The sequence below is a fragment of the Amaranthus tricolor genome, chromosome 2, assembly GCF_026212465.1.
Source record: "Amaranthus tricolor cultivar Red isolate AtriRed21 chromosome 2, ASM2621246v1, whole genome shotgun sequence".
NCBI classification, from domain to species: domain Eukaryota; kingdom Viridiplantae; phylum Streptophyta; class Magnoliopsida; order Caryophyllales; family Amaranthaceae; genus Amaranthus; species Amaranthus tricolor.
In genome coordinates this window covers 1533925-1559555 of record NC_080048.1, presented here as the reverse complement: position 1 = coordinate 1559555, position 25631 = coordinate 1533925, and the positions used below count along the sequence as shown (strand labels likewise).

Sequence of the window (25631 nt, the reverse complement as noted above, 5' to 3'; positions counted from 1 at the left end):
TCACTTAAGAGATATTCTTGTTGCCATATCCTCTTTAGTTTGTGTTGTTGTACTACTTCATTGATTTGTTGTCCTTGTTATATACTACCTCCTATTCAGCTGAATTGTCCCATTTTTTTTTTGACACTATTCACTTATCACTCTTAATTTGTATTTTACTCTTAATCTATAAGTTAAAACATAGTCATATGGGATCTTGTTTGATTCGTCTCAATACAAGGATTATTAATATCAACTTTTTATAATTTTTAATTAAGCATAATTTGAGATATTAAGAGTTAAAATGTTGCCTCGGCAAGTGTGAAAAAACAAATGGGACAATTGAGCTGAATAGGAGGGAGTATAAGTTTTTTTTTTGACAAAAATAATCAATTTTTTGTTTTTTTATTTCTAAAAGCAATTTCCTTATTACTCTTACTACACCCTCTATTATTTTATAGTAAGAAAAATAACCTAAATAATCCATAATTTCACCTATTAAATAAACATGAATAATCCTAATTTTATGGGATATTTGCCTAGAACAAACTTAGGTAACTAGATGACATGCCATAGTAAGTTTTATGTTTTTTAATAGAAAAGATAAATTAAATAAAATGCCAAAAAAACATAAAGAATGTTAAAAATCTTCATAGAACTTTTTATGTAAATTTTTAAAATTACTCTCTAATTTTATATTAATTTTCAGTTTACTTTTTTTGGTAAATTAACTGCTATAACAGATTATCCGGTTACCTGAGTTTACTCTAGGAAAATACCCCATAAAGTTGAGATTATTCATGGTTTATCAATAGGTGTGATTATTATAGAAATTCATAAAAAAATTTGGATGATTCTAGGTAATTTTCCTTTAAAATATTATTCATTTTGGAATACCCTGTAAAGAGCATCGTTGCAAAAATGAATGAATCTTATGCTTCTATTCTCCCCAAACCCATCATCAACCTTGTATGGCAGAATTTCTTACCCCCAAGAGCACAAATGGCAATATGGATGGCAAATCTGGAAAAACTGAAAACTGGGGACTATTTACAGAGATTGGGGATTATTGAACCACAACAAGCCGTTTGCCTATTCTGCAACCTAGAAACAGAATCTAATAATCACATTTTATTTACATGCAGATTCTCATGGCGTTCTTGGATTAAAATTTTTTAGACTATATATATATATTGAAAATTCCATATGAGACAATTAGTATTAAATAGAAACAAGACAATTAAGTTCAATTAGCCAAATATAGAAACGGTATGGTGATGAAAGAGTAATACTTAACTTATTATTACTTTTAATTATATTTTATTATACTTGCTATATTTTATTTATTATGTAGTCTAATATATTATTCAAAAATTATATAGATCTATAAATTTTAAAACATTAATTTTATGTGATTAAGTAAAAAATTAGACAATTCAAATAAATATCAATTATGTATATTTTCTTATTTTTTTCTATTATCCGTAATGTATAAAAGAAGTTAAAGTGATAAATAGGACAATAGTCCTAATATACAATTATTTTAAAATAAATGAAATAACTTCTATATGATAACAACTAACAAGTGATTAAAAAAACACACGTGGCCATATAAATTAATTTGTCACAAAAATGAGATTATAATCAAGAAATAGAATTTAGAAACCAAACCCTATCTTTACCAAACAAGAAAGTCAAATCTCCCACCATTCTTCTTTTTTCTCAGCGCCTTTATTCCGGCAGAATTCCGTGATGACTGGTCTGTCTAGTGTACTGTTTTGGTGTCTGATAATTAACCAAAAAGTCAAATAACTCACATCCCAATGGGGCTGACTGCTTGCTATAGTGAAAAGACTGTGTAAGAGTAAAAGTTAATCACTTCCGTCCCAAAGAAATTATTTCAAATATAAATAATATCATAATTAAAGAAAAAAAGTTTAAAAAATATATCATTATATTTTATGAAAAAAAATGAGAAAATAATGTAGATGAAATAAAATGTAAATTAAATATCAGGGGTGCAGAAAAAAGTGAAAAGTTCTTTGAAAGTTCTGTGCAATTTCAAAAATTATGATATTTTCTAACAATTCTATACTTTCAAAATTATCGCTCTTTACCTCTTTTTTTACTTTTATCTTTATTGTTAGTTATTTGTATGTATTTTATTTATTTTATTTGTAAGTTGTAAGTTTCTGTATTCTTAAAGACATTTCTCAAGCCGAGGGACTCTTTGATCGCACGTTCCTCGATGGGTATGAGTTGTTCTCTTTCTTCCCTCCCCAGACCCTGACCATAGTTTTCTATGAGCGGGATATATTGCGTATGATGATGATGATGATTTGTATCTTTAAGGACCTAACATATAGAAGTATTACATAATTTAATATTAAAGTCTCCAATTTTTTGGGGCCCAGTACAGTCAAAATGTTGAACATGCTTAAAACTTTTCCTATTAAATATATGGATGAAAATAAAAAAAATTACCGAGTCTTGCCAAAATAAAAATATTTATAAAATTAACTAAAAAATATAAGATTAATTTTTTAAAACAGAAGAAATAACAATTAAATATACTCTCTCCCCTCTTTATCATTGATTTTGCCTTATTTACAAATAGTATAAATATTTATAAAATGGGTAGAATAGGTTAAAATAGTTGTCATTTATAAATTAGAGATCAACAATAGTAGAAAATGTGGCAAATTTTCTTTAAAAAAAAAAAAAAGAAATTTGCATTGTCAAACATCACGTGGTTAATATCCGTCCAAAGCACCAAGCAGCAATTGGAACAGTAATGATCGATAAATGAGACCACTGTCATTTAACTCAATTGTTTTTTCCAAGTGCTTGTACTTGAATATTTAAATAATAATAAAAGTGATATGCAATGAATCACATTAAAAAAATAGTTTAAAGTAGTATTTTACACCCAATTAATTATATTAATTGATGTGTGAGATTATCTTACACTTTGATTTAGATCTAATCTACGTATAAATATAATTATGATATATGACTAAGGTGTATTGATTTGATCGCTATAATTTCTTCGCTCATTTTTTTAGTTACTTAAAATCGGTAATGAACTATATATGAGCATACATACAGATACTCAAGTAAAATAAAGATAAGGTTCCAATGACAACGAATTGTTGGATAAATAAAAGAAAAAAAAAATTAGAATTTAAGGGATTCAAAAAAAAAGGGAAAAAGAATAATTGGTAGGAATAAAATATATATGAACATACAAGTTAAAATGGTATATAATCGAAGTAAATTGAGAAAAAGTTCATATTAATAACCATTGAGACTAATTTATTGGTTCATATATGATATAAAGGATTAGTTTTCTTGATCTAATTCTTCCATTTGTTTTCACTTACCAAAGTATTTTATATTTAATGACATCATTAGGTGGAGACAGATTATACTATCCTAATGTCTTCAAAAAACTGATACTTAAAGTAGGATTTCGAAAGTTAAATGTACGCAATCTTATCAAATGTTAATTTGTCTAATGTGTTTGAAACTACCTTTGATTTGTAATAATCTAATAAAAAAATTATTTACTTAATAGCTCTTTAGAATAGTCAACCTCTTCATTACAATACATTTATATGACATGTTTGGGAACGATTATTTTATTTGGAAAATTTTGAATTGGCTTAAATTTATTGTTTGGCAAATCAAAATTTTCAAATTTGAATTTCGATCAAATTTCACCATTGTTTTTAAAGTAGTTAAAATTGAGAATTTGAGAATGACTACCAAAACCTTCTCATTTTCAAATTCTTCATTAATGATTTTAAAATTCAAATCCATAATTTAAAATGAAATACTTATTCCCAAACACTATATTAGTATATTTCATCTTTGATTAGCAAAAAATAGTCTTAATCACCAAAACATGACAACAGATAAAAACAAACTATCACAAAATTATAAAGCAATAAAGTTTAGAATTGGCATAAATCATTTTAATTAGAGAAATCACTGTTGATAATAATTATTTACGATTAGTGAACGTCAATATTAATTTGTAAGAATTATTTTCAATACACTAAAATTCTAAAGAGACCGAGACTTAAATTTGTTAAGATTTTTGATTTATGTTGGATACCCCAAGAAATTATGAATAAGTTTTTGGCATTTTCTAAATATATAAATCTTGTGCTAATGATTTTTGTATAATTTAATCATGTAAATTTTGCATATCTTCATAGGGAATATTTTCTTTGAATTAAATTGTTATATTTTCATTGAATATGTGAAAATTAAACTTTTATTTGAAATATAGCAACTAAACTAACATACACAAAAGAACATATTTTTGAAGTTTTTATTCTTTGAGTATAGGAAAAGCTTAAAGGAGAGCTAAGGGAGGGGGAAACGACAATTAAACTCAGGTCCAAATTAAAATAAAATCTAATTTTCATATTTATTGAAGTCGACAATATTAAAAAAAAGGACTTAAATGACAAATAACTCTATCAAGTTAATTAATTGATATCCGCTGAAGTTAATAGCGAGATCAAAATAAACCCGACTCGATATTCACCTGACTTTGTATAACCGATTCGACTTTTTCTTGACTTCAATAATTGATCTAGAATGATGTAAAAACTAATATTGACCCAAAACTGACTTCAACTCAACATGAAATATATTTCTCGAAATCAGTTCAATGACCCAATAAGTAAAGACAAAAAGAAACTCTAGAAGTGAGTATTTCTTGTTACTAATAAAAGCATATTATCTGTGGCTATTTTGAAGCCGCATATATCATATCATGCAAAAATGAAAAACCAATCGTACAAACATTAGTGGTGTTATTATTTGGCTTTAAAGTATTGATCTATCATTTTCTAGCCGTTACTTTCATGAGTCTTTCTTTCTACCTTTATTAATATCGAATGTGCCTATTTTATAAAATCACTGGAATAGTCTATCGATCAAGACCAGACATATGGTTTGAAAGTTGTCATTTTGGGTAGGACTATAGATGGTCTAATGTCTTCTTGTCATACATCGATGATAAGTTAGTTAATTAGTTGAGAGGATTCAACCTTGAGTCTATTTAGGATATATTTCACACCATTTAATGGAAAATTCTAATTAAATTAAATTATATAATACGTAATAAAAATAATTATAGACAAAATAATTTTATTATATACATGTAGTAACTGAGTATTCAACACTTTATATATGAAAAAAGTTATATTAAATCCATGGAGATACAACTTTTGTATTTGAACTATAGCTGGTCCAGTGTCTTGTTGTCAACAAGTGTGTTTATGTAAATAAACTTCGTCATTTCTAAATTTCATATCATACATTGATGATAAGTTAGTTTAGTTGAGAGGAATTTCGACATGAATATGTTTAGGTTGTATTTCGGATCATTTGATTGAAAATTCTATTTAAATTAAACTATATAACATCTAACATGGAAAAATAACAGCTAACCATTATTATCATCATCATATCCAGTTTATTCTGTTTATAGGAAAAAATTATGATAAGACATTAGAGAGGAAAGGAAGACGACAACTCATACCCATAAAGGAGAGTGCGGTCAAACAACTATTTATTATATATATGAAAAATGCCATACCAAATTTTATCCATCCTTCATTTTAAATGGGATCATTATAAGCACTAAGTAAGAAAAAGACTTATTTTGCATCTACACTTTTGACGCAAAAGGCTCTTGTACGTGAAGGGACTCAAAGAGTATTTTATATTAGTGCCTCAAAAAATAAACTTACGTTTAGTTTAATTTAGTTCAGTTTAGTTGGTAAAAACTTATAGTTAACTAATCAATTATTCCTTAATGCCTATGAGAAAGCACATAAATGAAATTGTATTGTTTTTAGTGGATATGTAAATTAAGTTGAAGAATAAGATAAAACTAAACAAATAGAAAATAGAACATAGCTATTAAGATAGAGAGATAAAAATATTATTAATAAGATTAAACATAAGGAGCGAGACAGTTGCCAAAAAATAAAAGAGTACGAATTGAGTGAAAAAATCTAAAATAAATAATGATATTAATTTATAGGGACATGGTGAGTATTTTATTAATTAAAATCAATTCATATAATTAAATAAAAATTTAATTAATTTTATTGTACGCCTAAAACACTCGTCTTTGCAAGAGTATTGATCGATTCGGCTAGTATTTTTTTCGTATTATACATTACTAGTTGAATATTAATAGAAAATTTTATAAAAAATCATCCGAGTGATAATCTAGCTAGGCGTGTTTGGGTCTAAATTTCCGACAATAAAAGCAATGATTTAAACAGCTTGCTATGTCCAGATCGGTCAATTGATCATTACAATGCCCATTTATGATCATTTGCGAACTTCTATAAGTGATATACTTCTATATCATTGCATTGAAGATTCTGTTACAACTCACAACCCCAAGAAGGCAATCATAAAAGATATGGCTATTTAGTATGTGGGAGACACCATAAATTTACATTATATTCTGATAAATTTGGGCTTATATATAAGATTCTACGAGAATTGAAATGTACATAAATTTTATAAGGTTTCATCCTATAAAATCAATTGGTTTGGTATTAAGAGGAGTAGTCCATCAAATATATATGTATGTAAGTTAATTTTTCTTTAATTTTTCGATGTGAAATCACATATAAGTTGATATTTCGATGTGAGATTACATATAAGTTGATAGTTAAAAAATTAAATCAAGTCTTTGGAGAAAGAAGATTGAGGCTTTGAGTAGGAATTTTAAGTGTTATATTTGGCTTTTTTTAAGTCTTAAAATGGGTTTTTTAAGGCTTAAATTCGTATAAAAAATTTTTGATCATACGCGTGACGACCGTATATAAATTTTTGTGATAATTATTTTTTAACAAACACCTCTATAATAATTCACTTAAGGAATTAGTTTAAAAATAAATACTTTCAACTAGCTAAATCAAACAAACAATTTTTATTAACAACTCCAATGAACGGCAAATATTAATCCAAGACAGAGTTGCAATAAATTTTGGTATAAGATTAGTTGAAGAAATCTTTTTGTGGTCCTTTTTTATTACTACACAAAAATGCTCAAAGTTGCCCACCAATTTGGGCCATTGGCCCAACCCAGATATTATCAGTCCCACCACAGTAATTCATTACGGATGTTTAGTTTAAGGAAAAGATATTTTTAGAACACTATTTTCACTATTATTTAGAGTATTATTTATTTTGACAAATAATCAAGGTGTAAAATAAATTTCCATCATCATTTAGTATTATAAATATTCAATACTAAGGGGCGTTTGGTTCGCAGAAGGGAATCGGAATGGAATGAGGAAAGGGAATGAAGGAGAAAGGAATGGATTCCCCTAATTTAGCCTAGTCGTTTGGTTGTGTTCAGGAAACGGAATGAACTGCTCATTGATTCCCTTTGTGACTGTTTGGTTCAAGTTGGATTAATTGATTCCCTTTCAACAGAGATTAGGAACAACCCAGAAAAGGAACAAAACAATGGCAAAGAACTTCAATTCACTCGAACAACAAAACGATGTTCATCAATGGCGGTACAGAAATCTATGTAAAACAACCCAGAAATCCAATTCATCCTACAAATCCAGAGATTAGGATGAATGGCGGTACAGAAGATTACAAAATCCAAAACGATGCAAGTTAACAGAGATTACAACAATGGTGGTATAAGTCATAAAAACAACAGAAACACGAAGAAGAATACAACACAGATTGAGAAGAAGAATCAAAAATCAAAAACGCAACAGAAACGAAATTACAACAAGAATAAAAAACGCAGGCTTTCATCAATGGCAGTACAACACAGATTCAACAAGAACACGAAGAAGAATGGCGGCAGCAAAATCGAGATTGAGAAGAAGAATGCTTCGAACAATGGCAGCAGGCGCAAGAGCTTGAGGAAGGACGCGTGAAGAAGAGAAGAGAAGTTGAGGAAGATGAACGAGGCGCGACGAATGGAATGGGAATGAGGGAGAAGAGAAGAGCTTTCATTAGTGGCGGTACAACACAGGAAGGAGGCGCGAGGAAGGAGAAAAATGGGAGTTAGGGTTGCTGAATGAGGGAGGGAATGGAATGGGAAAGTGGAGGGGGAGGTGGGGAATGAGGTTTACCTTATTTGGGTAAACCTAAAACTGAAATGGGGGAAAGGAAATCATTGAAAATGGGAACCAAACAACATCAAAGGGAATGGGGTATCTCCATTCCCTTTCCCTTTCCTTAAGACCCCCAACCAAACACCCCCTAAGTATATAGAGTAAGAGCACTTGTTACAATACAATAAACATAAAAAAAATATCTCTCAAATCAAAAACTAAAAATCTTTATCTGGATTATAAATCAGTTTCGAATTAATTATTTTAAGTTAGTTCAAAATTGAAATTTATGTTAAATTGATTTTTACATATTTTTAAACTTTATTTAATATATGCGAGAGTATATAATTTAATGAATATAATCAATTTAATATGTATTTGATGTTATCCATTGACAGCTCACAAATAATTTGGACAATGATGCAAAAAAAACTGACAGCTACAACCAGATTCAGGGGAGCAGTTGGAAAATTAAAGCAAAAATGAATGCCAGATCCTCACAAACAAATCAGATGTTTCCATACCCGACATAAACAATTGGCACACCATTCCAATTCCAATGCATTGAAACATTATCTAATCATCTTTATCAGCGTATAATAGCTAAAGTGGTACTGGTAAGCATACTGTCAACATCAACTGTGATTACAGATAGAAGTGCTTAATCAATCTATAATGAGGATGTTAGGAAAAAAAATCCGTTTATTTGGTAATTTTAGCTTATTTTAATATAAATAAAAGGTAAAGTGATTAAACCATCCAATACTAGTGTTTGGTAAATTAACTGGTTGAAATAGCTTATTGTTATGAATAAACAGTTTTTGAACGAGATTCAAAATCACTGATTAGACCAGTCAATAAAATCAACTAGTCAAATAAGCTAATATAATCAGGTACTAACTATTAGTTGTTTGTCAGACACTTCATTGATCACAACTCACAAGCTATCATTAGATGATACTTTTATTAATATACCCTTCTGTCCCTCTAGAATTAGTAATAAAGATAAAGTGAGTTGTTTTTAAAGAAAATAAATCGTACGAATAAAATTAAAAAACAGCTAAAATATATGAATGAGATTAAAAAAGCGATGGATTATACTCAAAAATAAAAATAATGCAAAATAAAAAATACAACTCAAAATGAAAAATAATGCTAAATAAGAGACGGAGAGAGTAGATAGATATATATATATATCTTCCTTACCTACTCAACAGATGGGCAAAGTCACTCAAGTAGCTCACATCTGTACATGACTACTTGACTAGCAATAATCTGGTACTTCATATGATTTCTTCCTAAATTATGGAATGGCTCATACGTGGGCAAGGCTCAAAGGTGTGTTGAATGGCTATGAATGAGGAAATGCTCATATGAGCGTAAGAAGTGCATGGAAGGATATGTGAGACATAGGGGGGGCTGACGACTCGGCCTTGAATCCCTTTGAACAAGGATGAGACGTCACCCACTACTATCCAACTCGTAATTTTGCTCTATTTTAAACGAAAAATTATTACGTGATTTGTAGGGGTTAAATTCTATAAATACACCCTGATCCCCAAATTTAATGTTCGTTTTTTTAATCTATCTATGTTTAAAAACAGAAAAAAAAAAACTTTAGAGAGATTTTAGAATTTTATTGTCAATTTTCCACTATGGTCCTCATATTGAGTTGGATATTGATTTTTCTTGATTAATCAATAAAAGCAATTTAGGCTTAGGGAGGAGGATGCGTGAACTCTTCATTGGAGTCCTCATTTTGAGTTCTTAGATCTCCATTATTCTTTATCGATCAACAAAAGCGATTTGGACTTTGGGAGAATGTGTCCCATATTGAATGAACCTCGTTAAATCTTTATATCCCGATTTATATTCATATTCAAAACTCCAATCAAAGCAATCTACCATTAACCTTCAAAGTTAAAAATTCTGTAGAAATTTTTATTCAAGTATAACTTGTAACTGTACAAGAAGTGAAGTTTTTGGAGTTACAATCTATTGTAAAAGAACTATCAAAAGAATAAGAATATGCAATGATCTTTCCAAATCAGAGCTAACAAGTATAAGCCTAAAACAAGACAAGTATTGAAGCATAATTTGCAACAAATCGAGCATACGAAACCTCACCGGAAATACTTCTTCCGGGACTTGTAAGGTGCAGGAGATTTAGTGTACTCCACAGGTAGTTGAGGAGGGGCTAATTCACCGGTAAGCATCCCGACAACTTCTTTCATAGTAGGCCTTCGAGATGGCGATTTCTGTAAGCACATAAGAGCAACTATGATGCATAGTTGTGCTTCTTCCTTATTCAAAGATCGGGTTTTTTTATCAACCAAATCAAGTAGCCTTCCAGAACGAGCAAGCTGGCGCGCCCACGAAACAAGATTTGCTTTGTGGAATTCGGACATTGGTGAGCCGGTGACCTGCAAAGGTCTCCGACCAGCGATTAGAACCAAAAGTAACACTCCGAAGCTATAAACATCGCACTTCTCTGAGAGGTCGCCACCACTACCATATTCGGGAGCAATGTAGCACACGGTTCCTCTCATACTCGGTGTGCTACTTACTCCACCACTCTTCGGAATGTCCCCACTCATTGAATCGTAACTCGTATGTCGAGCCTTCCAAAGGTCTCCACTAAAACCGTCCAACCACCAATCAACACTACTCCGACTACTCTTCCTACTCCTGCTATACTTCTTCTTCTTGTCTACATACATCTCATCATCCCTAGGCCACCAATTCTCCTCATTGTCACTTTTTACCTCTTGAATCTTATTTTTATTTTTCTTTTTCTTCTTCTTCTTCCTCGCAAGCTTGTCGCTATAATCCTCCCTCCACCATTCCCTCACCGGCCTCCTCTTCTTCTTCGTCATCCATCCATCCTCCATCGCCACCCACCATTCCAACTTCCTCTCCTTCGTCTTCCCTCCTTTATTCGACACAACATTGCTCGAAGAAGCTCCACCTTTATTCCAATCACTATGATCCCCTTCCCTTCCCACATCCATTCCCATCCATTCCATCACATAATCCTTCACCTTCCCATTCCCATTCCCATTCCCATTTCGCCCCTTCCTCACCTCTTTCCCTATATTCTCCATATCAACCCTCCCAAATTGAGCCTCTAAATCAACTTGAGCATTATCATCACAAAACTCTCTATTCCTATTATCAACCCTCCCAAATTGAGCCTCTAAATTAACTTGAACATTACCATCAAGATTCTCATTATGCCTCTTTCCCACATCTTTTCCAACATTGTCCAAACCAAATTGAGCTTCCAAATCAAAACCCTTATTATCAAAAAACTCGGAAGGGGAAGTCTTGGCGGTCACCATCTCCGGTGAGGTATCAACAATCCTCACCGGAGATCGATCAATACCAACACTCCCCTCCTCGAATCCCACCGTTGTGGTCGCACTCTCCGTTTCCATCACCGACAAACTATCCTCCAAACCAACAACATCAACATTAACATTAACGTTATCATTATTAGCAATATTACAATCAAAATTAACAACAAACCCATCATTAATCTCCCCCAATTTTAACCTAGCAAGGCCAAAATCAGCAATTTTAGCATGAAAACAATCATCCAATAAAACATTACTAGGTTTAACATCACCATGAATAATTGGAGGTTGACATTGATGATGCAAAAAGGTTAAACCTTGAGCAACTTCAATTGCAATTGAAAATCTTTTAGACCAAATCATTAATTCATCACATTTTCTATGTAACAAACAATCCTGCAAATTCCCATTCCTCATAAGCTCATAAACAAGACACATACGACGTCGTTTTGGATCTGAAGCAAAACCAAGAAGCTTAACAATTTTATTATTATCCGAGTTAACGAGTTTATTGGCGATTAGTAACTCGTTCTGAAACTCACGTTCACCTTGAAGGGACCCACAATCAAGGAGTTTGACAGCGATGGGAAGCTTGTGTTTTTTGGAAAGAGGGAGGGTACCCGAATAAACTGACCCGAACCCGCCTTGACCCAAACGGTTAGAAGATGAAAAAGAAGAAGTTGCACGGCGAAGTTGGGAGAAGGAAAAACGGTGTGGAGAGGAAAGAGAGAGTGATTGTCGGGGTGGTTTTAGACACTTATAAAAGCGACGGAAAAAAGTGACGAATATAATTAGTAAACAGCAAAAGAAAGCTGAAGCGAGGAGTGGTGGTATAAGGCGGTTGAAATGGTGGTTATGGCGGTGGTGATGTGGAGGAGAGAGAAAATTTTCCGATGGTGAAGAAGAAGACATGGGTTTTTTTTGGATTTTTTTAAATGATTAAATTAAAGTGTTTTGATGAATTGGGTGGATGAAAAATTTGACATTAATTTGATTTGATTGAAGGAAGAAGAAGAAGATGAAGAAAATGGCCGTTGGGGAGAAGAGAGTGAAAAGGGGGTAATGGAGCTGGAAGAAAGATTACTGAATTGATTTTCTTTCCTTTCTATTCTAATCTATTCTTCCTCGTTTTCTGTAGTCAGTAGTACTTCTCTTTTGGTTCTATCTTTTTCTTTATTTTTCTTTTTCTTTATTAGAATAGACTATTGATAGTAGACTTTAGGAGACTACCAAATTAGAAGGAGTTATTTATCCAAATAGTGTTGAAAAATAAAAAAAAAAAATTTAAATTGGGGCTTATCAAAATTTATTTATCAAACTAATATTCATTACAAAAAAAATTAATGAAATCTATTTGATTGTAGTTTGGGAAGTTCCAAACTTATTAATTCTCTCCTAAACAAAATTAAACCAAGACTAAATTAATTCCAATTCCAATAGCAAACCTATTAATTTTCTCAAATTCCTAAACTAAATATGACTGACGACGGGGGACTTGAAAAGACCAACGACATCCACCATCCACGCCAACCGCAGACTTCCCACCACAACCATTAATTTGAGGTATATATGTATTACAATATTCAATGTATTTTTTTACATTAAAAACTCACTTGGTTTTCTATGATAGATCATATCTCACAAGGATGATGCTAACAACAGATTACAAGGATATGCCATCTTCGATAAACGTCTTTATTGATTTTGACTTTTAGACTTATTAAGATTTTTGGTTGTATATTGAAGTATTTTTTTTTGGATATTTTACTCCTTCTGTAAGACTTGTGGGATGTTTTAAATTTGTTTAACGCATATATTTGCTTGACAAAATAATTTTATCCTTTTGCAGGTTTGGAATTACCAAACCAAAAAAAGAGCTTAGTAAAACTATTTTATTATATGAACACTATTTCGGGAATTAAGTTTTAAAGAACATAAAAGTTGAAATTTTTTTATTTTTCAACCCTAATTAGGCAAATCTCTCGATTAGAAGGGTGTACATAAATTGATTTTTTAATTAGAGATGTTCATTCGGACTATCAGGTTGATTTTAGGTCAGGTTGATTTCAGGTTAGGTTTTTCAAATTGATTCAAAATTGGTTTTGTGTCAATATTGGTTTTTACATACTAATAAATCCATTTTAAAGTCGAGTCAAATCGAGTTCGGTTACAAGGTTGGGTGAAAAAGCAGAGGTGTTTAAAATAGACTCGATAATCTGATTTTCAGCCGATTTTAAACACCTCTGTTTTTAGTGATGTATCTTAAGAAAAGTGAAAAAAAATTATAGATAAAATATAAAATAATTAAAATGAGTGAATGAAATAAAAAATAATTTAAATATGTAGACATTGTCGTATCTTGCACATTTTGCCTCAATCAATTTAAAATTGACCTAACTCAATCCATTGATCCGACCCAATCCAATTGATAGCTCTAATCCGAAAAGGCTTTTAGCTTTAGTTCTATTTTAAGTTTTCCACCCCCACATTGAAATACCATCTATCTTGATGTTAAGAAACTAAAGTGGGGACTTCATATAATTTTTATATGAAAAACTAATATTGAAACAGAAATTGTTATATACATGAATTAAATTATCTATTAAATATAAATTATGAGAATATAATTTCCTATTTAAGTTCTTCTAGTGAGAAATAGTCTCTAAGAGACATATTAAAGAATGTATGTACCCTCAATTTTATTTTTTTTATAGTTTTTTATATTATAAATGGTATTCAATAAAAAGTAGAAGTTGATTTTACATTTAGGATTCCGTTTTGGGACTTTAGATTAGAATGTTGGAGTAGTCTTTTGAGTAGATTATTATAAAGCCTAAAGAGGAGATTTGATTACCCAATCTACAAGTTATAGTTATAGACTTACATTAGGGCACTAGAATGGCTACTAAATGATTCTCCTAACCTTATTTGTTTTCCTGATTTGTAGTGTTTGTTTAAGTTATACTTTATATACTACGTTTGTTTCTTTGTGATTGCTACTGATAAAGAGATTTTTCTTCAAAATATATCATTATCAATGATAATAGTATTAAAAAGATGGAAAAAGTAAAATTTTATTACCAAACTAACTTGTTGATTGGTAGTGATTTATGTTTGTATAGCGCTAACTCTTTCATCCCATTTAATATGTTATATCTTCATTTTATAGAAATTTAAAAATAATTATTCTATCTCTAATTGTATAATATAAAAACATATAAAATGGTATAAATTTACACATATAGCAAGAAACTATAATCATATCAATGCATTCGACTTATAAAAAATATAATTATGATCTAAGAATAGAATGCTGCAAATCATTTTCATAAAGAAAAAATGACTAAAAAGTCTAAAAACTTGAAAAATACCTACAAATAAAATTTTGAGTATTTACAAATATCAGTGAAGATCATATCTTGAGGAAGACTTCTCAAATAGAATTGAGATATATTTTGACTTCTACCTTAACCTAGGTATCACCATTCCATCATGATCTCTATCCTTCACATTTTATTCTTTACTAAACAAGAGGGTATTCCATCCTTTAATTATTTTACTTTAGAAGCTAATTCAATTTTAAAAGGATTATTAAAAAAAATAAAAAAGTACATACATCATGATCACTAGACTCTAATAGTAACAAGCAAGAAACTTCCATGAATTACTTAACAAAAAATGGAGTATTGAAGCAAACTAGCCCACGTGTGTGCTTCACTTTGATTCATTTATATTGACAATTTAAAATAGATTGGGTGTAGAGTTGGTATTATTTCTTGTTTTCTTCCTCATTAATATAATCTAATCTTTTCAACATTTTGTTGCTTTCCTTAAATCTTCAACACATGGTAAGATTCACAACCAAAGATGAGCAAACAACAAGAAAAACACATCCAATCTTTCTTTTCCTTTGGTTGTTTTGAAAATAAGATTTCTTTTATAATTTAGTTGGACTTTATTCATATTAACTTCTTAATTCAATTGGCTTACAAGATGAGAATTGAGAAAACCACCTTTGAAAGCTCCTAATGACTAATGAGGTAAAAGGTTGAGGTAAAGAGTTGTTATTTCATGAGCATATTAGTCAACGACTGTTTTGTTCACCTTTGTGATAAGGATTTTATTCACATCGTCAATATGATTTTTAAGAATTAATCTTTTGTCATTTTACATACAGGAATTTTCTAGTCTACTCTAATTTAAAAAATTTGTTATTTGAACTTATAGTTAAAACTAAAATGAAAATAATTTAAAAAATTTCTAAGTCAAATAAATTAAAACTTAGAAAGCATTATAAAGAAATTCTTCATAAAAATGTTTAATTTTTCAAATCCCACCCCTTTCATGCTTATTAGAAGTAGTTATATATATAATCATATAATCAACATTGCCAAATACTAGACACCAAAAATATAATCACTTTTTAACACCTAAGTCAAATAATTTGTGATATTCTTTTCCTACCATATATTTCTTGTATGCCAAATATACCCTTTTAGACTAAGTCAATTCCCTATAATTCTTTTGTAGGATTTTTCAACTTTTGCATGAGCATAAATGAACAAATTGGTCATTGTCATAGCTCACTACAGATATTGAATTTTATGATAATTTCATCATATAGGATTGTGACAAGAAAGAAACAAGGCAGCTAGAATACAATAACAACGACGTCCAAAATTGTGTTTATTAGTCAGAGCACATGAGTCAATATCCGGGGAAGAAGGAAAGCCAAAAGATCATATTTATACTTCTTTTAAGGAGAGGGTAAGGAGAAATGCGTGCATTTAGTATATTACCCAAAAATATAATTTCTTGTAAAGAGAGGTGCATGATAGCTGAGTCATGATAGTTTCCTGTAAAGAAACCTGCAGTTTACAATACACATTAAACTATAACTAAGTCATGATAATAAATGAGAGATACAAAAGTAAAATATATGTTAAATTTTCATTGATATCATGTTGGCTAGTCCTTTGAAGATTTTTTTTGACTTACAAGTTAACTCAGGGAAGGACCGAAGATAAAAGATTAATGCTATGAAGACTTGGTACAAACTAAGGTGACTTTTAAATTTACATTCCAACATGGATTTTTTTTGTATAAAATACTATTTCTTAATTTGTTTTGAGTAAACTATAAATATTTTGTCAATCACGGCAAATTAAAATATAAAAGTATTACTATGGTTATGCACAGTAAGTATTTCATTATCAGTTAAGTTAATGTTAATTTGTTTGTGATGATGCATATTTTATTTGTCTGATAGAGGCAATTTAGAGTGCATATTAGGCTTCATTAAAAACAAAACAATACATTAGAAAGAAAAAAAAAATTATTTTGATTTATTACATATGTTAAATAAATATACTTTACTTTTATTAAGGGAGTATGTTTTAATGAGTTGTTGAAGGTGGTGTCACACTTAAAAAAGTAATTGAATAAATTTAAGGTGACATACTTCAATAACAAATGAAAAAATTCAGAGTGAAGGAGAGAGTACGTGCATGTTTTGATACTTTTCCTTTGATTTTGGGTCACATTATTTTATTTTATTTAAGTCATTTACTTTTATTACTAATGCAAATACTAATTTAATTCTAAGGATTAATTTAATTTGGGCTTTTTCATAAGCTAGGTATTAGGCAGTTGAACCTCAAAACTACCTTCGGGAACGGTCCTGGTTAATTATGATGTCTTGGAAATTCCCCCTTAATATGGATTATATTTCATTAATGTCTGAATAATACTATAATGAAATAACTCTCACAAAGTTTGAACTCCCACACTCAATCTCAAAGTTTCCACCTCTATTAAAAACTCATACCATTACATGAAAGAACACTTTTGACTCTCAAAACCCTATTTGCTCTTTGTTTGCTATGAAGAACACAAAATTTTATTATGTTGAATCATTTCAACAAGAGTCAAGTAAATTTTAGTCAAACTGTTGGTCTTTATAATTTAATGGTATAGTAAGATATTTGTTATTACCCTTAATACTCTAACTATCTTGCATTATATTGTCTTGTTTCTTTGTATTGCGTTGTCCGGCTTTACTTTTTTTTGGATCTAGTTGAATGACTCAATTGTTGCATCCTTCTTTATGCATAGTATGATTTGTCGTTTTTCATCTCTCACCTAACTTTGATCATAATTTGTCAGGATCCAAATCCTGACAAATTGAACATGTAGCTTCGGATATGGATCCTTCTTCAAAAAACGGATCTGAATCTGGGTCTACTTAGAACCGATTCATATTTAACCCAATATTATTCTTAAACGAGATATATGGAATATGATGATGAAGGAATGTATTTGTTAGAACCAATAAAAAAAAAGGACTAACCAAAGGGTGAAAACCTTAAAGCAAGGTGGTGGGGCATTAGCCTTTTAAAATGTGTACCTTCTTTTTGCGCTTTCCTTGGGGAATAATCAAAGAATGAGAGGCACATCACAAAATTTCAAGGCAAAGGGAGACAAAAGGTACAACTCATTACTTAATTATTCAACGCTCAAATCGTGTGAAATTCCGACCCATGCGCCTTAGGTTCATGCTAATTGCATAAGTGGGTTAAGTCTTAAGTACCCATCAATCAAAATTGAATCATCCATTATAATAGAGTAAAGATCACGCCATAGAATTATGATTTTCTAGGAAATTGGTTTCCGCACCCCAAATAAGAAAGATAATAGGTAATCTACATAAAATTCGAAAAGACATTTTCCACAAAAATCAATTGGTACTACTCCTTAAGTTTATATAAAGTGGTATTATCCTTTTCTTTTTCTCAAATATGGAACAACTCATATGTGGGCAATAATGGTTACTTCAACATTCTCCGTCCCATGTAAGTGTCCTTAGAACTTTATGTAATACCCCGAGATTTTAATGACGTAATTATTTAATATTTTAATAACTTTTAAAGATTTTACAATTTTATTAAATTATTTCTGAATTAGTTTTAATAAATTTCTTTCATATATGAATTTATATGTTAACTTATATATATATATATATATATATATATATATATATATATATATATATATATATATATATATATATATATATATATATATATATATATATATATAGTTATGATTTCCAAAATAAAGAGGTTTGAATCAAAATGATTATTTTGTTGAAATGTGGGAGCCCATGAAGGTGAGTCTCTTAGTTGAGCCTCGCAAGAAAATGAATCGAGATAAAAAAAAAAAAAAAAAAAAAAAAAAAAATAATAATAATAATAATAACAATGATAAAAATGCATAAAACCCTCGTTGCTTGAAACCTAGACGTCACTCTCCTTTCTCCTTCTCCTCCTTTTTTCTCTCTTCTCCTCTTGTGCCTCCTTCTCCTTTCTCCAACTAGCTGTCGCCTCCTGCGTGACCACCAGCACCAGCTGCCACCAGCAAACTGCCGACAGCAGCAGCCATTCCTCCCTCTTAGCAGCAGCCACGGCTGCCTCTTTGGTCCCCCAACAGCAGCGAGCTGCTGTGAAGCCATAGCACCACCACAACACCACTCAGTTTCACTCCTGTTTTCTAATTGCCCCATTGTGAGCCTCTCAAGTTTACTCTAAGTAATCTTCCAAATATCTAATTAGAATTTTACTAAGTTTATGAGTTTGGTGTTAATTTTGTATGATTGTCATTGAATCTTGTTATGGGTAAGAATTTGATTGATGATTTGAATGTACTTATGAATTGGATTTTTGAAATATGAATGAAAAATGTTGAACCTTGTATTATTTTGATTGAACCTTTTTGTGGGTAAGAGTGTGTTTGATGAATTTAACATATTTATGGCTTAGAGTTTAAAGTATGAATGAAAATAATGGTTGTGTGCTATTTTGATGGTGTCTTAGTACATGAGTAACTTTATTTGTGTTGAATGTGGGAGTTTTGTTAGGCATGGTAGTCTTAATTGGCCTTGTTGAAGTAAAAGAAATTATTAGTATTGATTACAAGTACTCTCGTTAGGTTATCGAAATTATAATTAAATGATATTAGTAAGGCTATGAACATAGTGTCAATTGTTGAGAATTATTAAAGTTACTTGTTATGATGTCTTGATTTTAGTTCTTTCTAACCTTGGCGAATATAATAAATGGTATTGCGATGTGATAACCTTAAGATTCGTCCTTGTCGTCATATTGGCACTACATCAACGTTAAGTGTGAATCGTCGTTCTATATTAAGATGATGTGAATCTTTATGACTCAAAGTTAGTTGATGTAAGGAAATAGTTGACATAATCCTTTTATTCTTTGTTGATGGAAAGACTTGTGTTATTGTTGAATTGACGATTATGCTTGGTGTTGAATGGGATGCGTATATGCTAGAAGTAATTGAAAACTTGTCGTGAATGGATGATAGTGGTTACTTTGGCTTTTAGCTGGTATGACAAAGTAGTGAAGGAATTTATTAGTTCTATTCATAACTTATATAGGTGCCCACTTCATAAGAGGAAAGTAGAACCTTTGTCGGGTGATTTTTGTAACTCGGGGTCGTGCAGTGACGCTTGCAGGTATGTACACGCAGTAATTAATTATTATATTCTTTGTTTCAAAGTATTATCCATATTTCATGATTATATGCATCATATTAGAATTATAGAACGCCAGAAAGTAAACCATGCTAGTGAATAGTCATAATAGTAATATAGGCAAGTAGCATGAAAGCATTAGGAGACTATGAGAACAGATTTCTAAATAGTAGAGAACGCACCATGGTTGTGTGTGGTATCAAAGTGATTTCCTACTTATTGAGCCTTGATTTATGATTAGTTGGCGTGACGCAACTGGATTATGTCCGGTTGATTTAGTAGTCCCCTAGGTGAGGTCCGACGGGACCACCGAAAGGGGGGTATGAGCATGCTTGGGTCATTGGGCGTCGGGTGGCCGATACCGCCCCTTGACCGAGGTGTTACCATGCGGGCCTTGCAAACCCCAATATGGTGGCCTCTTCACTGGTTTAGTACGCCAGTGTGTTAGTTTTTCCCGAAGGTAGGACCCGAGAGGGTCAGCTGGAGGGGGCATGAGCTCATACTTTGTCATGGACGCCGGGTGGTCGATAACGCCCTTGGCCGTGTCACTATGCCATGGATAGAGAAAAGATCCACTACCCTTGAATATACTTCGAGAGATTAGTAGTTTGAAAGAGAAATTGAGAGTAAATAGAGGAGTTTAGACAGATGACTAGACTCGTTATTGCCATACTATATCGTTGTCTATAGTCCTGTTCAATGACTCTAATTGTTATAAGTTCATTAATTACTGACGTGTATGTGTTTGTTGTTGTTTGTTCATGACTCTATTTGATGTTCCTGTTATGACACATCTGACTATGGTCATTATGTCGAGCAGCAGGAGGATCATAGCTTGACATGACAGGTATAAAAGCTTCTTTTGCTTTGCATTGGGGGTAAAAGCGGAGTACGGTCGAAACAATTGTGTACAAGTTGCTTAATGCTTGTAGCTTCTATATTACTTGTAAATTTTTCTTTTGGGTTTGTATAATTTCTTTCGTATGGAGCCATGTGACTCCTTGTATGATCCATAGTTTCGTAATTTTTGGATGTATATAGTGAGAATTCTCCTTTAGTAGCCATCAAATCGACGCGTTAACACTGGAACCACGATCCTCGTTAGAGTTGATGATTTGAGAAGCAGACGATGAGTCATTCCGTCGTGACGTATCTTTGAAAGGCACTAAAGGCCTTAGATTAGTTTAGTTATGCTATCCATTATATCCTTGTCACATCCTCAGTTTTTAGTAGAATGATGCCGAAATTTTCACTTATTCACCTTTTTAATTAATCTTTAGCGTTTATTTTAATTACCTTCCCTTTTCTTTTTATGTAACACCCGAATTTCCTCCCTTCCTTCACAATTTTTGGTTTCGTTTAAGGGGTTGGAAATTTAGGGGTGTTACACTTTAGCCTACCAGAAGAGTTACAAAACTATTGGGAATGAGCATCCAATTAAAGACTCCTTTAACCAATGGTAAGATTAATTACCTAGTTATAAAGCCTCAACAACAATCGGGCTTTATTACCATGATAGAATTAAAGAGGGTCGGACAACTCAAACAAGGAGAAAAGGTAACCCACATACAAGCCCAAAGGAGGTTTACTACTAAAATCAATTGGTAGTAGTAGGATTTACTCTTTAAGTATTTAAAGTGGTATTATATTATACTTTTCTCTTTCCTCTTCTCTTTCTCCGACAACTTACGTATGGGCAATAATGGACACTTCAACATAATTTATTATGACTAATAATTACTACTCTATCCCTTTGAATTACTAGTAATTATTATTATGACAAAAAATTGATATTTGGTAATTAATGAATAGAGATATTAAATTGTATTGATGAATTTAAAATATAAAGTTAAATTGTATTGATAAGATTAAAAGAAAGTGATAAAATAATATAAAATAAATATGGCAACTCAAAATAATAAATGATGCAAAATAATATCAACGTGTGGAGTAGTGATATAAACACGATTGATTAGTTGAAAATTATGAATAAGGTCTCTCTATTTTTGTCAATCAATATGATTGATATATATAGGATAGATTAAAAGAAAATAATCAATAAGGTCTCTATCTATTCTATGGATAATTAGTCATATAATACTTGTAATTAACCAAACTTAAAAAGCATAATTTTGTCGTTTGAAAGGTGTTACATAATGTGTTAATATTTTGAAACTTGAAGTATATCTATTTTATCCTAGGTGTGTCATTTAGCTCGGCAAATATGTTAATGCACTTATTTTAGTCCTAATATTTATAATTTAAGATAATTAAAATTTATATAAAGTTGATCTATAATTTTTGCATTAAGACGAATCAAACATAGTTTTATTTAATTGTATTTTATATTATAAATTAAGAGTAAAATATAATTTAAAAGTGATCGATAAAAGTGTAAAAAACAAATGAGATGCCTATACTTACACCTAAGCTGAAAGGAAGAAAGTATATCTTATCCGTTTCAAATTAATTTTTATTCTTCTATAAAAATTTTAGGCATTAAAAGTTTAAATTCTTAAATTGAGTTATTCAAATTGAATACATGATCTATATGCATTAAAAGAAGAAATTGATTGATTATGTTAGATTAAATAAGGTTTGATGGATAGAAGATTATATTAAAAGAAATTTACAACTTGTATTTTGAAACGATAAAAAACAAATATTGAAACTAAATTGGATCGAAGAAAGTGATTGACATATTTATTATTTAAAAATTCTTATAATTTCAAATCATCAATAATTATCTAGCATATGGCTTGTAATCTAACTAGACTTGTCAATTTTATTTCTTAAAAAAATTTGTCAATTTTTAATCCGAACTGTTATAACTTGTTTTGCGGACATCTTAAGGTGAATCTTATGACTCGAAAAATATCCATTTCAACATAGTATTTGAAGTTTTCTAGACAACATATGATAATTAAAACTTATAATAGACTAGAATTTGTACGGATAATTCAAAATTTTTCAAAAAAAAAGAATCCCTTCGTCGCTTACTTGCAAGTGTGAGTTCTTGTATTAAATATAAAATAATAATAAAATTACAAAATAACGAAGAAAGTGGATCCATAAGGGTCCATAAATTGATAAAATATTAATAAAAGTAATAAACAATAAAGAAAATAGAATCATGTATGAGAATCATTGGATTGATAAAATATTAATAAATATGCAATATCGTTTTTATTATAAAAAGTAAAACATATTAAAGAAATAATTCAAATAAAAATGTGAAACATAATAGTAAAATAGACTGAGTATAATAAATTTTTTGATATAAGATCAATATATAATAATTAAATATTAAAATAACAACTCATAAATTGCAATATTTGTTCATCCATACATTTAAATTTATAAAAGCTCAAAATCCATTATAAAACGTCTACTATTTTCCAACAATGTCTCAATGTTTAAAATTATTTTTCTTATCTGAAATATTCTAAATGTAACAAATCAAATGAAACCGTTAATAAACTTCAAAAATGATGAGCATTGTTTCCCTTAATTAGTGTACTTATTACTACGGTGATTAAAATTTTTGATTATAAATGGATCAAACTAATTATATATAGAGATCATTTGTTATATGTTAACAAATATTTAAAATATCTTTTATTATAGACTAATAATTTTGCATAATTAGAAAAGAAATAGAGCATGAAAATTTTGTTGTAATGTCGACAAACTGGACACATATCACATATTGTTCTTCATTATTTGTATAGATAGATAGAAGATTTTGTTCTAAATTGGCATAAAATTATTTTCTACACTTTCGTCTACAACAACGAAATTAGTGTTCTTGTCGCGATAACTAGAGCAAATTCTTCATCGTCTAATTTTGATGATGGTATCGGTTTTTTCGTGCGTGTAGTTGAAAAACTACAAATAAGTAAATTAAATATCACTTAAAAGTATTTATACAATTTCATTTAAAAAAAACCAGTAATTTATGGTATATATTATATTTCATTATCCAAAAAACAATTATAGAAATATTAATAAGACTAATTGTGCAATAGCTTTATTTCAAAAATTAATAATTATGTTATAGTAGATGATCCCTTTGATTTTTTTTATAGACACCCTTATGGATTAACTTTATGAAATAAATTATTTTTTTATTATTTTTATAATCTTGCATTGTATTTGATTTGATTCTTTTACACATATATTCAATTCACTCAATCTTTTTTCCTTTTATAATTATTTTGCAATATATATTACCTACTATAGTGAAACGATGTGATTTTTATTTGCACCTTTTCATATTATATATAAGTACTTTAAGAATTAATTTTCTCCAAAACACTAAATCAAAAAAAATAAACACCAAAATAAAATGAATTCTTCTTTTTCCTCTTCAGAATTTTCCCAAAACAAAAATTTTTCTATAACTCAAGAAGAATTTTATGCATTTCATAATATTGATCGACAATATTTTATTAGGTTGGTTTTTGGTTTAAAGCGTGATCCTATTGATGTTATGCAAGCCATTGCTCTTTGGTTATGGCTTGAGAGGGTTAATAAGTGTCAATATATATGTTTACTTATTAAATTATCCGATACAATGTTTGAAATTATTTATGAGGAGACACTACTTTGTCTTAGGGTGGTTGTTACCAATGAATTAATTATTTATCCTAACAATAATGAAGTTATCCCCACGATAAAAAGTATCGTGGGGCAGAATCGAAACGAATTTAACCTTAATTTTTTTAAGGAAAATCGAATGAATATTATAGGGGGGGTCGATAATTTTATTCAACAAGTTTGTCTAAGAGCATTTCATGATCTTATTCAAATTCTTATCAATTCTCGATCTATTCAAACTGATATAAATGACCAAAATTATAGGCCTCCCTTCCTTTCCTCCATGTGTAGTGTTAGTAGTGAAAGTTCTTTTACCGGTGGTAATAGTAATAAAAGTGATGTCATTGGTCAAAGTGTAGATTCGACTTCACAATCGCCTTTGTATATGGCGACTAATAATCATAATTCGGGTGATAATAAGGGGGGGTTAATGGTTTATTTTCCTAATCTCAAGGCTGAAGATGTTAATATACCCTTAAAACTAAAAGGTCACTTGAATGTTCATAATCTGAATACTTTCCAAGGGGGTGCTTCCAGTTCATCAAATAATGTTCCTCTGCCTTTTAATAAAAATGTAGGTAGTAATCCATATGTTTTAGAGGAACCACCACAAATACCAGAAGTTGATCTTGTAGAGCAACTAATTGCTCAAATGAGATTAAATGAAGATCCTCGTTTTCAAAGAGAGGAAGAAAATAATGTCCCTCCAAGTGAAAGGACAATTTTCTTAACATTTTCTAAGGGCTATCCTATTTCAGAGCAGGAATTACGTGAATTTTTTAACAGGTTAATTTTCCTATTTAATATCACTTTTTTATCATTTATTTTTGAAAAATTTATTCAATTATTTAACTTGTATTAAGTGATATATCAGTTTCAATGATCATTCATATAAGTTCCTTTTCTCCATTCATTACGAATGAACAACCATTATATGCTAGGCTTAAATCAATGACATTCAATAGATTGTTTCCACTTTCCATTATTTTTCTGTAATAATTTGAAATTAATGTTTATAAT

At 30.1% G+C, this 25631-nt stretch overlaps 1 protein-coding gene and 1 long non-coding RNA gene across 2 annotated transcripts; one reads left to right on the top strand and one right to left on the bottom strand.

The window, feature by feature from the left end:
- Positions 1–10025: 10025 nt before the first annotated feature.
- LOC130807014 (receptor-like serine/threonine-protein kinase At4g25390) lies at positions 10026–12667 on the bottom strand. The gene has a single exon (XM_057672296.1). It carries the CDS (start codon positions 12371–12373, stop codon positions 10229–10231), a length of 2145 nt encoding a protein of 714 aa, XP_057528279.1. The 5' UTR covers positions 12374–12667; the 3' UTR covers positions 10026–10228.
- Positions 12668–18016: 5349 nt separating this feature from the next.
- Positions 18017–21266, top strand: LOC130807013 (uncharacterized). Its single transcript, XR_009040432.1, has 3 exons — positions 18017–18312; positions 19917–19994; positions 20833–21266. It is a non-coding gene; the product is annotated as an uncharacterized LOC130807013 (long non-coding RNA).
- The last annotated feature ends 4365 nt before the right edge of the window (positions 21267–25631 follow it).

What these genes read in the sequence shown, in the direction of transcription:
- LOC130807014 (XM_057672296.1), bottom strand. Translation starts at nt 12,373, where the DNA reads ATGTCTTCTTCTTCACCATCGGAAAATTTTCTCTCTCCTCCACATCAC.